This window comes from Pelophylax lessonae (assembly GCF_965119305.1).
Source record: "Pelophylax lessonae genome assembly, chromosome: 3".
NCBI classification, from domain to species: Eukaryota; Metazoa; Chordata; class Amphibia; order Anura; family Ranidae; genus Pelophylax; species Pelophylax lessonae.
The window spans coordinates 348168225-348182441 of record NC_138770.1 but is presented as its reverse complement, the minus strand read 5'-3'; the positions used below and the strand labels follow the sequence as shown (position 1 = coordinate 348182441).

Below are 14217 nucleotides of genomic sequence, written 5' to 3'. Positions count from 1 at the left end.
TTTGTTAATATCAAAGCTTTTAGCATATCACACCCCTAGGGGGTGGTCCCCTCAGTCAATACCTCCCTGCTTCCAGCATTCTCAACTCCGTTTCAGTAGCATAGCAGTAGAGTACATAAACCCCAAAAGAGGGGCAGGGGCGGCGACTGTCGGAGGACTCAGAGAAAGGAATTTTACGGTAAGATTTTACAAAAATTCTGTTTTCTCTTACGTACTCCGACAGTCGCCGCCACTTCATAATCTTCACTAATGGGGACGTCCCAGAGCAGTGTAGACATGAGGGGTGGGAAAAAAACGCAGCCGCGCCTAAAGCAACGCAGTACCCACATCAGAGAAAGGAACCTTACCAAAGTAAGAGAACCAACCTGGCAACAGGAAAAAGTGCTCAACAGGAGCAACAACCCAGGAAGAACAAGTAACCCAGGGGTAAAAACACCCCAACCGCCAAGGGCCCAAACAAGGGACCCTAAGGCACTGCCGCACTAAGAACTTTACGGCCAAAGGAAGCATCTGCCGATGCTTGAACATCCACTTTGTAAAATTTTGAGAAGGTGTGAACGGACGACCAAGTCTCCGCCTTACACACCTGGGCCACAGAAGCCTGATGACGATAGGCCCAAGACGTACTCAGAGATCTGGTAGAGTGCACCTTCACAGGGAAAGGAGGAACCTTCCCCCTCAAAGCATAGGCTTGCACAATCGTCTGTCTAATCCATTTGGCGATGGTAGCAGCCGACGCCGCCATGCCCTTCCGAGGTCCCTCTGGAAGGACGAATAGGGAATCCGACTTGCGAAAGGACTTAGTCGATGACAGGTAAACCCTGATCGCCCGAACAACATCCAAGGAATGCAAAGCCACCTCCTTTGGATGCTTAGGCTTCGCGCAAAGCGAAGGCAAGACGATGTCCTCATTCAGGTGAAATTCCGAGATCCTCTTCGGAAGAAAGGAAGGGTTAGGTCGCAAGACCACCTTATCCAAGTGAATCACCAAGTAGGGAGAGCTGCAGGACAAAGCTGCCAGCTCCGACACCCTGCGAGCCGAAGTGATCGCCACCAAAAAGGCAACCTTCTTGGACAACAGAGACAACGAGATCTCCCTGATCTTTTCAAAGGGAGCCTGTTGTAACACGGACAGAACCAAGTTCAAGTCCCATGGAGGCAAAGGTTCCCTTCTAGGAGGGGCCAAATGTCGCACCCCCTGAACAAAGGTGCTAACCAATGAATGAGACGCCACAGGGCGTTGAAAAAGAACGGCCAGCGCAGAAATCTGACCCTTAATTGTGGCCAGCGCCAAACGCTGGTCCACTCCAGTTTGGAGGAAAGCCAACACTCTCGACACCGAGTAGGAGCGAGGGGAATACCCCCTGGACTCACACCAGGCAAAGTACGCTTTCCAAGTGCGGTAGTAAATTTTTCCCGAAGAGGCTTTTCTAGCCTTGATCAAAGTGGGAGAGACCCCTATCCTTCAGGACCTGGCTTTCAACAGCCAGGCCGTTAAAGCCAGCGACTGTAAAGCAGGATGGAATATCGGCCCTTGAGACAGAAGGTCTTCCCGAAGCGGCAGGCGCCACGGAACGTTGACTGCCAGATTTACGAGGTCTGCGTACCAAGACCGGCGAGGCCGGTGCCACCAGAATCACCGCATGCGGTTCCGAGGCCAACCTGCGAAGCAGCCTGGACAGCAGCTGAATCGGTGGAAAGGCATACATCAGACAATACTGATGCCAGGGCGCCACTAACGCGTCTGAGGCGTCTGCCCGAGGATCGCGCGTCCTTGCCACGAACCTTTCCACCTTGTTCAGACGAGACCGGTCCACATCCGGAAGACCCCACTTCGCGCACAACATCTGGAAGACATCCGGGTGAAGGGACCATTCTCCCTGGTCCAGGGTCTGGCGACAGATAGTCCGCCTGCCAGTTCTCCACCCTCGGAATGTGCACAGCCGTTATCGCTGGGACGTGCGTCTCGGCCCACGACAGAATGTCGTTTACTTCCCGAGCAGCACGGGCACTCCTGGTGCCCACTTGATGGTTGATGTAGGCCACCGCTGTGGCATTGTCCGTCTGAACCCGAACCGGACGGCCCTGAAGCCGTTCCGACCAATGCAGAAGGCAAAGTTTTATCGCTCGCAATTCCAGAATGTTTATCGGAAGAGACGACTCCTCCTCCGACCAAGTTCCCTGGGCGGACAGAACGCCCAGAACACCACCCCAGCCCGACAGGCTGGCATCCGTGGTGAGCACCGTCCATGACAAGGGACGGAAGGACTTGCCCCCCGACACCGCCAGGGACCGGAGCCACCACAAAAGACCCCTTCGGGTGTGGCGGCTCAACGAGATCCGCAGATCCAGAGATTGCGGACGCCCGTCCCACTTGGCCAAGATCTCCGCCTGAAGACCCCGCGTGTGAAACTGGGCGAAGGGAATCGCCTCGAAAGCCGAGAGCATTAGACCTAGACATCTCATACATGTCCGGAGGGACGAGCACTGAGTGTCCCTGAGGGACCTGACCTCGTCCTGAAATGTCCGGAGCTTGTCTTCGGCAGGAAGACCTTCGCCTGAGCAGAGTCCAGGATCATCCCTAGATAGTGAAGACGAACCGACGGACACAACGTTGATTTTGGAAAATTTATCGTCCAACCAAACTCCTGCAGAGTCTGCATCGTGGTGGACAGGTCATTCACCAGGCCCTGACTGGTCGCAGACCGAAGCAAGATATCGTCCAGATATCCCAAGACAGAGACGCCCTGGGCTCTCAATAAAGCCAGGACCAGCGCAAGCACCTTGGTGAAAACCCGCGGAGACGAAGCGAGACCGAAGGGTAACGCCACGAATTGGTAATGATCCTCCACAATAGCGAATCGAAGGTACCTCTGGTGACCCTCGAAAATGGGGATGTGAAGGTACGCATCCTTCAGGTCGATGGAGGCCATGAGTTCCCCCGGAACCAGGGCAGCCACCACTGAGCGTAGGGATTCCATGCGGAACTTGCGAACCCGCACAAAGCGGTTCAGAGCTTTCAAGTCCAGAATCGGACGTACCTTGCCCTCCTTTCTGGGCACAGTGAACAGATTGGAGTAGAACCCCCGAAATCTGTCCCGATGAGGCACCGGAACCACCACTCCCTGGGCCCGCAGGTCCCGCACCGCCAGGTGCAGATCCTGCAAACGCTCCGGAGACAGCTGAAGATTTGAGGGAAAAAATCTGCTCGCCGGCCGAGAGAGAAACTCGATCTTGTATCCAGATCGAACGATTTCCTGAACCCACCTGTCCCGAATGCGGGCCAGCCAGGGTTGAAGAAAACCGAGCAAACGTCCCCCCACCCCAGAACCGGGTGAGGGCGTCCCTTCAGGCCGAATTGGTATGGGCAGCGGACCCGGACTGGCCGGACTTCTGCTTACCTGCCCACGGCTTCTTCTGGGAGCCTTGGCCCTTGAAGGGCTTGCCCTTGTATTGCGACCGAAAGGCACGAAAGGACCCCTGAGAGGGCCTAAACTAGGTATTCTTCTTACCGCGAAAAAAACTTATTCTTGTGAGTTTGGGGCAAGATAGTACTCTTACCCCCGGAAATTCCCTTTATCAGAGTATCCAAAGACTCGCCAAAAAGGCGAGATCCCGCGTAGGGAAGATTAGCTAGTCTTGCAAGAGGATTGGTCAACCGACCAACATTTCAGCCATATCAGGCGACGGTTCAACACCGCTACACCGGAGAGACGTGCAGCCAAAGGGACTAAATCCATGTCCGCATTGCACAAATACATGACACCCTGATGAATTTGATCTACCATAGCCAACGTTGTCGGCGGAACAGAGTCAGCCACCAGGGTGCGTCTGAGCACCTGCGTCCAATCCGCAATAGCTTGGGCTGCCATAATGGAAGCAAAAATAGGCTTCAGCATAGAACCAGCAACCGTATGACGGGCCAGAGACTCCAATCTCCTGTCCGTAGGGTCCCGGAACACCGGGTTATCCTCAGCAGGAATCGCAGTAGACTTATTCAAAACTGCCACCGCGTGATCCACCTGAGGCGGCACAAACCAACGCTCATCAGTGGTGGGTGTAAATGGATAACGCAGCTTGAACTTACTTGGCACAGTAAAGGGCTTCTTCAAATTGCGCCATTGCTCATCAACAGCGCACTGAAATTCCGCAGGGCAGGGAAAAACCTGCGCTGATTTGCGTTTCCTTTTTGTCCCATAAGAGGACATCAAAGCAGGAGGACACGGTTCATCCTGCAGATGCAGTGTTTCCTTGATAGAAGTAATCAACTCATCCATGAGTGCAAGCTCTTCAGGCGAGCCAGGGTGAGAAGTATCAACTCCTACCTCAGCCTCCCCCTCAGACCCCACAAGGTGCAGAGATGAGCGAGACCCTGAGAAGGGCACTCCAGCCATAGCAGCCCCATTGCCCTCTGAATCAGAGGAAATAGATAACCTGGGCCGTTTTGCGGATCGATCAGCCATTAGCATCTGCACCTGAGAAGCCAAGTTCGCTACAACAGCAGCCAGATCAGCCCCCTCGGGGGATGCAGCAGCCCCTTGGCCCCCCACCAAGGTGGGAGGAAACTTGCAATCCTGAGAATCCATGCCCCAGTATCAACTGAAATAAAGGACTGCCCCTTTAAGACCGCGGCGAGCGCAGCCCACCACACACTACTGTATGTGCCGACCCCCGCAGGGATAAGGAGCACTGAGCAAGGAAATACAGGATAAGGAAGGTAAAAACCTGGAGAGAGCACACAGCTGCTGCCACCGATCGCTGTTCCAGTGAAAAAGGAAGTGATGCAATGACTGACCGCCCTATATAGCCTATGAAGGCTTCACAAACATGGCCGCTCGGCTGAGGGAATCAAGGCAACAAGAAAATGGCGCCGACATGTGCTTGCAGGAGCGATCGCTGCCAAAATGGCGTTGTTTGGCGCCAAAACACCGCGCAAAACTAAACTAATGCTGAGAAAAAAACAGCTAAGTAAAAGAAAGAGAAAAATACTTGAAATAAAATCCAAAAGAGGATAGAAGGCCGAGACTGAAAGCCCCAGCACAGGAACAGCCAGCTACTCCTAAGCTAGGCAATTGAAAACTGAGTTGAGAATGCTGGAAGCAGAGAGGTATTGACTGAGGGGACCACCCCCTAGGGGTGTGATATGCTAAAAGCTTTGATATTAACAAATCTTGTTGCCTAGCTACTCTTGCGGAGCGAAGGTCAATTACCCCATTAGTGAAGATTATGAAGTGGCGGCGACTGTCGGAGGACGTAAGAGAAATATTTTTTTAAAAATAAGGATAAGCTGTAAGTGCTAGCAGCAACTTTTGACACAACTAGTTAATTCACCCTCTTCCCACGACAGCGCGAGAGACCCCCACCTTCTCACAGAATTGGATCAATGCTGCATTCACCTGATCATACAATGCATTCAAAGTATTCAGAACTTTTTTCAATTTTGTTTTGTTGTAGCCTGATACTACAGTTGTTTAAATTCTTTTTTCTCATTAATCTACACTCATTACCCCAAAATGACAAAGTGAAATCAGAATTTTAAAAATGTCTGAATTAAGAAAAAAACTGAAATATCATATCCACTTAAAAAGAGGTTGTAAACCTCAAAAAAAAAAAAAAAAAAAAAAAAAAAAAAACCTGAAAAGGCATAATGAGCTAGAATGCACTTCATACTAGCTCATTATGAAATACTTACCTTCGAACGAAACCCCCCGGCAGTACCCCCAGCTCACCAGTAACATGGCCGTCAAGTTCAGTTGTCTTACTGGGTTTGCATCATCCGGCCATCTGATTGGCCAGAGCCGTGATGACATCACTCCCATGCTTGCGCGTGGGAGCCGTCGTTCACGGCACAGGGCTCTGAAGGAGCAGCACGGACGGCCGTTCCTTCAGAGCGCATGTGCCGATGAGGTCATCGGCTGCATGCAATGTAAATATCTCCTAAACAGTTCAAGTCTAGGAGATATTTACATTTTATATTTTACATCTCCTAGAGGGTTCAAGTTTAGGAGATATTTACAGTACCTATAGGTAAGCCTCATCATAGGCTACCTGCGGGTTTACAACCACTTTAAGGAGGAAGTAAAGTTTACAAAAATAAATAAATCTTCTCCGAGCAAGCTAAAGTCATACAGTCAGGTCCATAAATATTGGGACATCGACACAATTCTAATCTCTTTGGCTCTATAATGGATTTGAAATGAAACAAACAAGATGTGCTTTAACTGCAGACTTTCAGCTTCAAATTGAGGGTATTTACATCCAAATCAGGTGAAAGGTGTAGGAATTACAACAGTTTGTATATGTGCCTCCTACTTTTTAAGGGACCAAAACTAATGGAACAATTGGCTGCTCAGCTGTTCTCTGGCCAGGTGTGTGTTATTCCCTCATTATCCCATTTACAAGGAGCAGATAAAAGGTCAGGAGTTCATTTCAAGTGTGCTATTTGCATTTGGAATCTGTTGCTGTCAACTTTAATATGAGATCCTAAGAGCCGTCACTATCAGTGAAGCAAGCCACGATTAGGCTGAAAAAACAAACCCATCAGAGAGATAGCAAAAACATTACGTGTGGCCAAATCAACTGTTTGGAACATCCTTAAAAAGAAAGAATGCACTGGTGAGCTCAGCAACAACAAAAGACCCGGAAGACCATGGAAAACTGTGGTGGATGACTGAAGAATTCTTTCCCTGGTGAAGAAAACACCCTTCACAACAGTTGGCCAGATCATGAACACTCTCCAGGAGGTAGGTGTATGTGTGTCAAAGTCAACAATCAAGGGAAGACTTCACCAGAGTGAATACAGAGGGTTCACCACAAGATGTAAGCCATTGGTGAGCCTCAAAAACAGGAAGGCCAGATTAGAGTTTGCCAAACATCTAAGTGATGGGAAGAGAAGAGTATGGAGAAGGAAAGGAACTGCTCATGATCCAAAGCATACCACCTCATCAGTAAAGCATTGTGGTGGTAGTGTCATGGCGTGGGCATGTATTGCTGCCAATGGAACTGGTTCTCCAGCATTTATTGATGATGTGACTGCTGACAAAAGCAGCAGGATGAATTCTGAAGTATTTTGGGCAATATTATCTGCTCATATTAAGCCAAATGCTTCAGAACTCATTGGTCGGCGCTTCAGTGCAGATGGACAATGACCCGAAGCATACTGCAAAAGCAACCAAAGAGTTTAAGGGAAAGAAGTGTAATGTTATGCAACGGCCAAGTCAATCACCTGACCTGAATCTGATTGTGCATGCATTTCACTTGCTGAAGACAAAACTGAAGGGAAAATGCCCCAAGAACAAGCAGGAACTGAAGACAGTTGCAGTAGAGGCCTGGCAGAGGATCACCTGGGATGAAACCCAGCGTCTGGTGATGTCTATGCATTCCAGACTTCAGGCTGCAATTGACTGCATAGGATTTGCAACCGATTATTAAAAAGTGAAAGTTTGATTTATGATTGTTAATCTGTCCCATTACTTTTGGTCCCTTAAAAAGTGGGAGGCACATATACAAACTGTTATAATTTCTACACCGTTCCCCTGATTTGGATGTAAATACCCTCAAATTAAAGCTGAAAGTCTGCAGTTAAAGCACATCTTGTTTCTTTCATTTCAAATCCATTGTGATGGTGTATAGAGCAAAAAAGATTAGAATTGTGTTGATGTCCCAATATTTATGGACCTGACTGTATATGTCACATTTGTTATCTCCCCAAATTTTCCTGAAGAAGCAGGCATTGGAATGACAAACGCATTGACATCCGATACCCTACCTCACTTGTTTCAACGACAAAACATCTATCATTTAAATTTACTTACATGTATTTGGGGCATATGAGAGTATCGCATATAACTCTTCGGCAACTTGATAGTAATAGTACATTTTTTAAATCAATACATTTATTTTGTTCTAGGTCCCATACATGAACATACCCCAAGACCTGCTCCTTTGTACCACATGGACAACCTGGCTTCTGGCTACCATAGCCAGTCTCCACTTTGTGAAAGTATAAAAACAAACAAAAATAAAAAAACACTTTACCAATGCTGGATTGCTCACAAGGATAGGGGAAGCTTTCCCCAATCTGTGCAAGTAAAGCAGCAGTAATGAATCACATCAAAGGAAGGTTGATTTCAGATGGAGACATGTATGCAGTCGTTTCTGACAATTTGTATACACAGGAAGAGAAGCTAAGTTTTGGAGTGTGGCTCACATTTTTTAGATATTGGTCCTGTAGCTCTGTTAGGGATTTCATGATATTGTACAATTTTGAGGATATGATACTCTAGTTGATAGATACAAAAATGGTATGGCTACCCCCTTTTCTTTGTGTAGGCCTAATTTTAATACAGATTAGTTAATACCTGAATTGGGGTTGGCCGTTCAAACCCAGCATTTTTTAATGCGGTCATAACTTCTGGGAAAGGAAGGAATGCTTCTTGAAAAGTGCGGACAGGGTTTGGGAATCGTCTTTTTTCACCATCTTTCAAGTCTTTACAAATAATGTTGTTATTTTCCTTCCTACAAAAAAAAAAAAAGGACACACCACTTACAGATGTACAGTATATAATCTCTCTGACCCTTAAGAAAATATATAAACAAATGCTATAGGAAAAAACACAGAAATATACAGCACTTTGAAAAAACCTCACACACTTTAGGAGTCACTCATTCTATATTTAAATACCAGGGGGACAGAGACAAAATAATGCAGCTCTGTACTAATGAATCAATAAATGCAATTAATATAATTACCTGAAACTTGGCATCAGCCTTTTGCAATCCTCAGGATAGCAACAATGAGAAGTGACTGAGATTAGTGTTTCTGCTACAGAGAGTGCACACAGTGAGCATGTGCAGCTTTTATAAAGGATTGGAGCTGACAAGCTTCGGGGGGGGGGGGGGGGGGGGCACATGGCATACATGTATTCAACCTAAATTATGCAAGCGATTTCTTCAGAGGGCAATCACATCTAGTGGGACTCCTTGACTGCATGGATGGTTCTAACCCTTAAAGGAATACACCAAATTGCCATTGGACAGTGAAGGAGCAGCAGTCTTAGATCACTTTGCTCTTGATTTCATGGGGTTGATTTACTAAAGACAAATACTGTGCACTTTGCAAATGCATTTGCTCCAGACCTGTGGTAAATGAGGGGATCCTGCTGAGTTCAAATCATTCAAGCACGTGCAAGAAAAAAAATGGGATTTTTGACTTACTGTAAAATACATTTCTCTGATGTTCATTGAGAGACATAGCTCCTGATCTTCATAACCATTGGGTTATACTGCCCCCTGCAGGAGTAGGACACTAGGCAGAAAGAATATGGCTACACCTATGGGGAGTCCCAGGGGGTAATCAATAAAATAATATTGCTGCGCTAAGTGAATAATTGCTAAATCAATATCGCTTAAAATATGTGACAAATAATGTGATAATCCAAAATCAATATGAATCAAACCAAAATATTAAATGTCCCAGTAATAAATAAAGTGACTTTATAGTATATGTGAAAAAAGTCCCAATAACAGTGCAATCTCAGGGATGCACGAATAAAACAATCTTCATCTGTGCAAAAAGTGCTGCATGCTTCACTCAAAGTGCTCCAGTGACAGATAGTGAGATTAGCAGCTCACCTCAAACGGAGACTCCAATGAGTCAAAACAGGCACATAGATTAGTATCCACAGTCGCCTGGTGATCCCCTCTGCCTTCACCTCCAACCAATCTCTCAGGTATCAGGGATGCAGTTGATGAAAAACATACAAAAGGAGATCTAATGCTCTCTGTGTTGATTAAGGGGCTCTTTATTGATGAACATAAGAATTGCACTTACATTACTAGGCACTTCAGCCGTGCCAGCTCACAACAGCCTTCTAACCACTTCCTGGTACCCCCGGACCGGCGTAATGACGTGCAGAGCATTAGATCTCCTTTTGTATGTTTTTCATCAACTGCATCCCTGATACCTGAGAGATTGGTTGGAGGTGAAGGCAGAGGGGATCACCAGGCGACTGTGGATACTAATCTATGTGCCTGTTTTGACTCATTGGAGTCTCCCTTTGAGGTGAGCTGCTAATCTCACTATCTGTCACTGGAGCACTTTGAGTGAAGCATGCAGCACTTTTTGCACAGATGAAGATTGTTTTATTCATGCGTCACTGAGATTGCACTGTGTTATTGGGACTTTTTTCACATATACTATAAAGTCACTTTATTTATTAATGGGACATTTAATATTTTGGTTTGTTTGATTCATATTGATTTATGATTATCACATTATTATTTGTCACATATTTTAAGCGACATTGATTTAGCAATTATTCACTTAGCGCAGCAATATTATTTTATTGATTACTGTGGGTGTTTTGCGTTTGGCACTGTTTGCAGCTTTGTGTTTATCACTATTTGAGGATTGTGCTGATTATTTACACTTTTATTGTTTAGTCCCAGGGGGTATACTCCCTCTCTCTGCTATAGGTACCCAGTTTTGTTACAAGCAGCATCAGAAGAATTACAACTCCACAGAGGGGTGGGTGCTGTGTCCGTCAATGAACATCAAATTAATTTTACAGTAACCAAAAACAAAAATAAAAAACATTTTCCCCTTCGTTCATTAACGGGAACAGCTTCTGATCTTCATAACCATTGGGACATCCCAAAGCAGAGGTAAACATGAGAGGTTGGAACAGCAAAAAAATTCCCAAGGCTACAACAGTAGCCAACCAGGCAACAGGAGCTCAACCAAAACAACTGGAGCCCACCTGAAAAAAAAACAATCCACCCTCAAAGAGGATCAGGTCCTCTAAAACAGCAGGCTGCAAGCCAAAAGAAGCATCCGCACATGCCAACACATCCACTTTATAAAACTTTGTGAAAGTGTGCACCGACGACCAGGTGGCCGCCATGCAAACCTGCGTCACTGAGGCCTGATGATGGAAGGCCTAGGAGGCACTAAGCGCGTAGAGTGGGCCTTGACAGGGAAAGGAGTAACCTTACCCCTGATGGAATAGGCCTAAATAACTGTCTGTGTGATCCATGTGGAAATGTTTGCAGTGGAAGCGGACGTCCCTTTCCGAGGCCCATCCGTGAGCACAAATAGGGAGTCTGACTTCCTAAAAGACTCCATAGCTGCCAAGTACACCCTAATTGCCTGAACCACATCCAAAGCATGCAAGGCAATTTCCTTCGGATGTTTAGGCCTGGGACACAGGGAAGGCAACACAAAGTCTTCATTCAAATGAAAATCAGAGACAACCTTTTTGGAGAAATGACAGACTGAACAACAAGGTAAGGTGAACGACAGGATAAAACCGCCAGTTCTGATACCCTGCAAGCAGAAGCGATAGCTACCAAAAAGGACACCTTCTGAGACAAAGTAAACAAGGGAATCTCCTGAAGATTCTCAAAGGGAGGCTTCCGGAGGACCGAAAGCACCAAATTGAGGTCCCAGGGTGGCAACAGAGATCGCACTGGAGGAACCAAATGTCAGACACCCTGAAGAAAGGTACGCACCAGAGTGTACATGGCCAAGGGTCGTTGGAAGAAAAACACCAAAACTGACACCTGGCCCTTGATGGTACTCAAGGCCAATTTCTGTTCAACTCCCAGTTGAAGGAAGGTCAAGATCCGAGCCACCGAGAAGAGTGAGTTTAAACTCCTAGAGACTCAAACCATGCAATGTACGTCTTCGACATACGATGGCAGATCTAGAAATAATTTCCTAGCTTTTAACAGCGTTGGAATCACCGACTATTCATCAGCACCTGGGGATCAACATATTGGAATGTGAATGTAAGCATCCTTTATTTCATTTCATTAGAGAGAAGAAAATCCCCCTGATGCATGGATGCCACCAACATGCGAATGGACTTCATTCTGAACTTCTGCACCCGCACAAAGCAGTTTAGTGTCTTCAGATCCAGAATTGGACGCACCTTGCCTTCCTTCCTGGGAGCTGTAAACAAGATTGAGTAAAAACCTTAAAAACGTTCCAATGTTGGAACCGGGACAATACCCGTTTAAGTAACAGGTCTTGCACCGACGCAAACAGACCCTGTAAGCGGTCTGGGGACAGGCGCAGGTTGGAAGGAAAGAACTTATCTGGGGTGTAAAAGCGAAACTCGATCTTGTAGCTAGAACAAATGATTTCATGGACCCACCTGTCTTGTACCACTGAAGTCCAGGGGTCCGGAAACCTGCAAAGATGTCCCCCCCAGTGAAGTGACAGTTTGTTCATGGAATGTAAAGGAATTGGGAAACTAGTTAAAAAAAATAGCCCTGTTTAGAATTATCTTAACTCTTAGGGTATCAGTACTTAGCCTGCAGGAGACACATTTAACTAAACAGTGACACGTTTAAAACAAAGTATTGTACTTCCGGTTCCAGCGCCTGATAAGATAGGCGGACAGAGCGGCAGCTCCGGGATCATCAGCTTTTAAGGCCGTTACACAGCTCCACACGGTCGGCGGTAACACTCCACTCTGCTCCTACACCTCCCGGGACAGGCACTGAATTTACCAGTACGTTATCCACACTACCCAGGGACCAGAAGAGACCCGCTCGGAAGCCGAGCACCCTGCTGCGTGTCCATCCAACATGGCCGCAGTATCACTCACTCAGTCTGCGGGGACAGCGGTCTCGCCACAGCCTTTTTCTGCTAGTGCTGCCTCCCCCAGAGAGGATGAGCAATATGCCCGTATAGCTCAAGCCGTCGCTGCCCTCCTCTCCCCTACAATTACAGCGGCAGTTGATAATGCAGTGACGGCGGGAATAGCTCAGCTCCGCAGGAAGCTGGGAGAGCAGGGGAAGAGATTATCAGAACTGGAGCATAAACTGTCCGATGTTGAAGAGGAGGTACAATGTAACCTTGCCAACATGCCCAGACCCAGCAAAACATACTGGACAAACTTGAAGACCTGGAAAACAGTTACCGCAGGAACAACCTGCGAATCATTGGGGTCCCAAAATTCTTTACGCTCGCAATGCTTCCTGATCTCTGTTCAGCCCGCATTCCTCAAGTACTAGGGATTCCTTCACCGTGCTCAGTGGAAAGAGCTCACAGACTGGATCCCATGTCACTCGCCCCTGAGGGACAAAAAAAACTTCTCAGACGAAAAGAATGGCCCACGTCAACAAGGGTCCTTGCCCTTACTAGCCTGCTCAAAGAAAGCCGTGAGCCCCTAATGATGTCATCCAGGTTCGCCTTCCTGTCAGCTGGGTGCTTAAAAACCAGGGACTCAACCGGAATCACGGTTGCCTTGTTCAATCTGGAGGCCGGTGGAACAGTCCCTTTTTTAAGAAGGGACTACTCATATGGGTATTGCATAGCAAATCATTTAGGGACCACAAAGTGATGACCGTTTTGGCCATTTCCAATTCTGTCACAAATAGGCAGCGAAAGGAAACACCTTTGCCGCTCTGGATGGCTTGTGAGTGCCAAAGGGAACCGACGCCTCTGTCGCAGCTTCAGCTGAGTCCTCCATTTTTAAGGTCTCTCGCACAGATACAATCAGTGCATTCACCAGCACCTTTTCATGCGCGGCTACAGGAGTGGAGGAATCATCCTCACAATCTGAAACTCAGAGCGCCTGGTCACAGACCCAGCAGAGTGACCCACGCCCACAGCGGCCGAAACAGATTCAGGGTCTGAGGAAACCGATGAGGCAGGGAAAGGCAGGGGGTTTCTTTTGCGATTCCATCGCCCAAAAACCCCCTCCAACCGGGACACAAAGGACTCCAGGACCGCCATCAGTGCATCGATGGATGGTTGGGACCCGGAGGGCCCCGCAGCCTCAGAGAGGGAATCAGGTATGGAAATGTGCTCCAAAGACTCCATGAGCTAATAGGGGACCCCACAAAAAAGTTGAACACACTGCCAAGGGACACCCCCACTGCTCCAGCAGCACCACTCGCTTGCCAGTAACAGAGCACCTAATCGATCCTCATCAGAGAGGAAGGGGTCCCCACCAGACTCACCACCCCGCAGAAACAGGCACCTGGGGAGGGGAGGAGGGGGGTGGAATAATCACAAAATATTCCACAGTTGTCCTTTTATAAGAGGTATATTGATGATATTTTATGGGAAGGATCAGAGGAGTCTTTACAGAACTTTTTCCTTGAACTCAATAACAATCCATATGGCATTAAATTTACCGGAGACTGGAGTCAGGAGCAGATCCATTACCTTGATCTATATATCTTCAAGGACGCTAACCATTT

General features: G+C 47.3%; 1 protein-coding gene across 1 annotated transcript in view; it reads right to left on the bottom strand.

Moving 5' to 3' along the window:
• The window catches only part of DDX43 (DEAD-box helicase 43), a gene marked incomplete at both ends in the record, with an annotated part of 462922 nt that overhangs the window by 299306 nt on the left and 149399 nt on the right, over nucleotides 1–14217 (bottom strand). Inside the window, 1 exon segment of the mRNA XM_082249917.1 lies at nucleotides 8361–8517. Coding sequence (XP_082106043.1) covers nucleotides 8361–8517 — 157 coding nt within the window.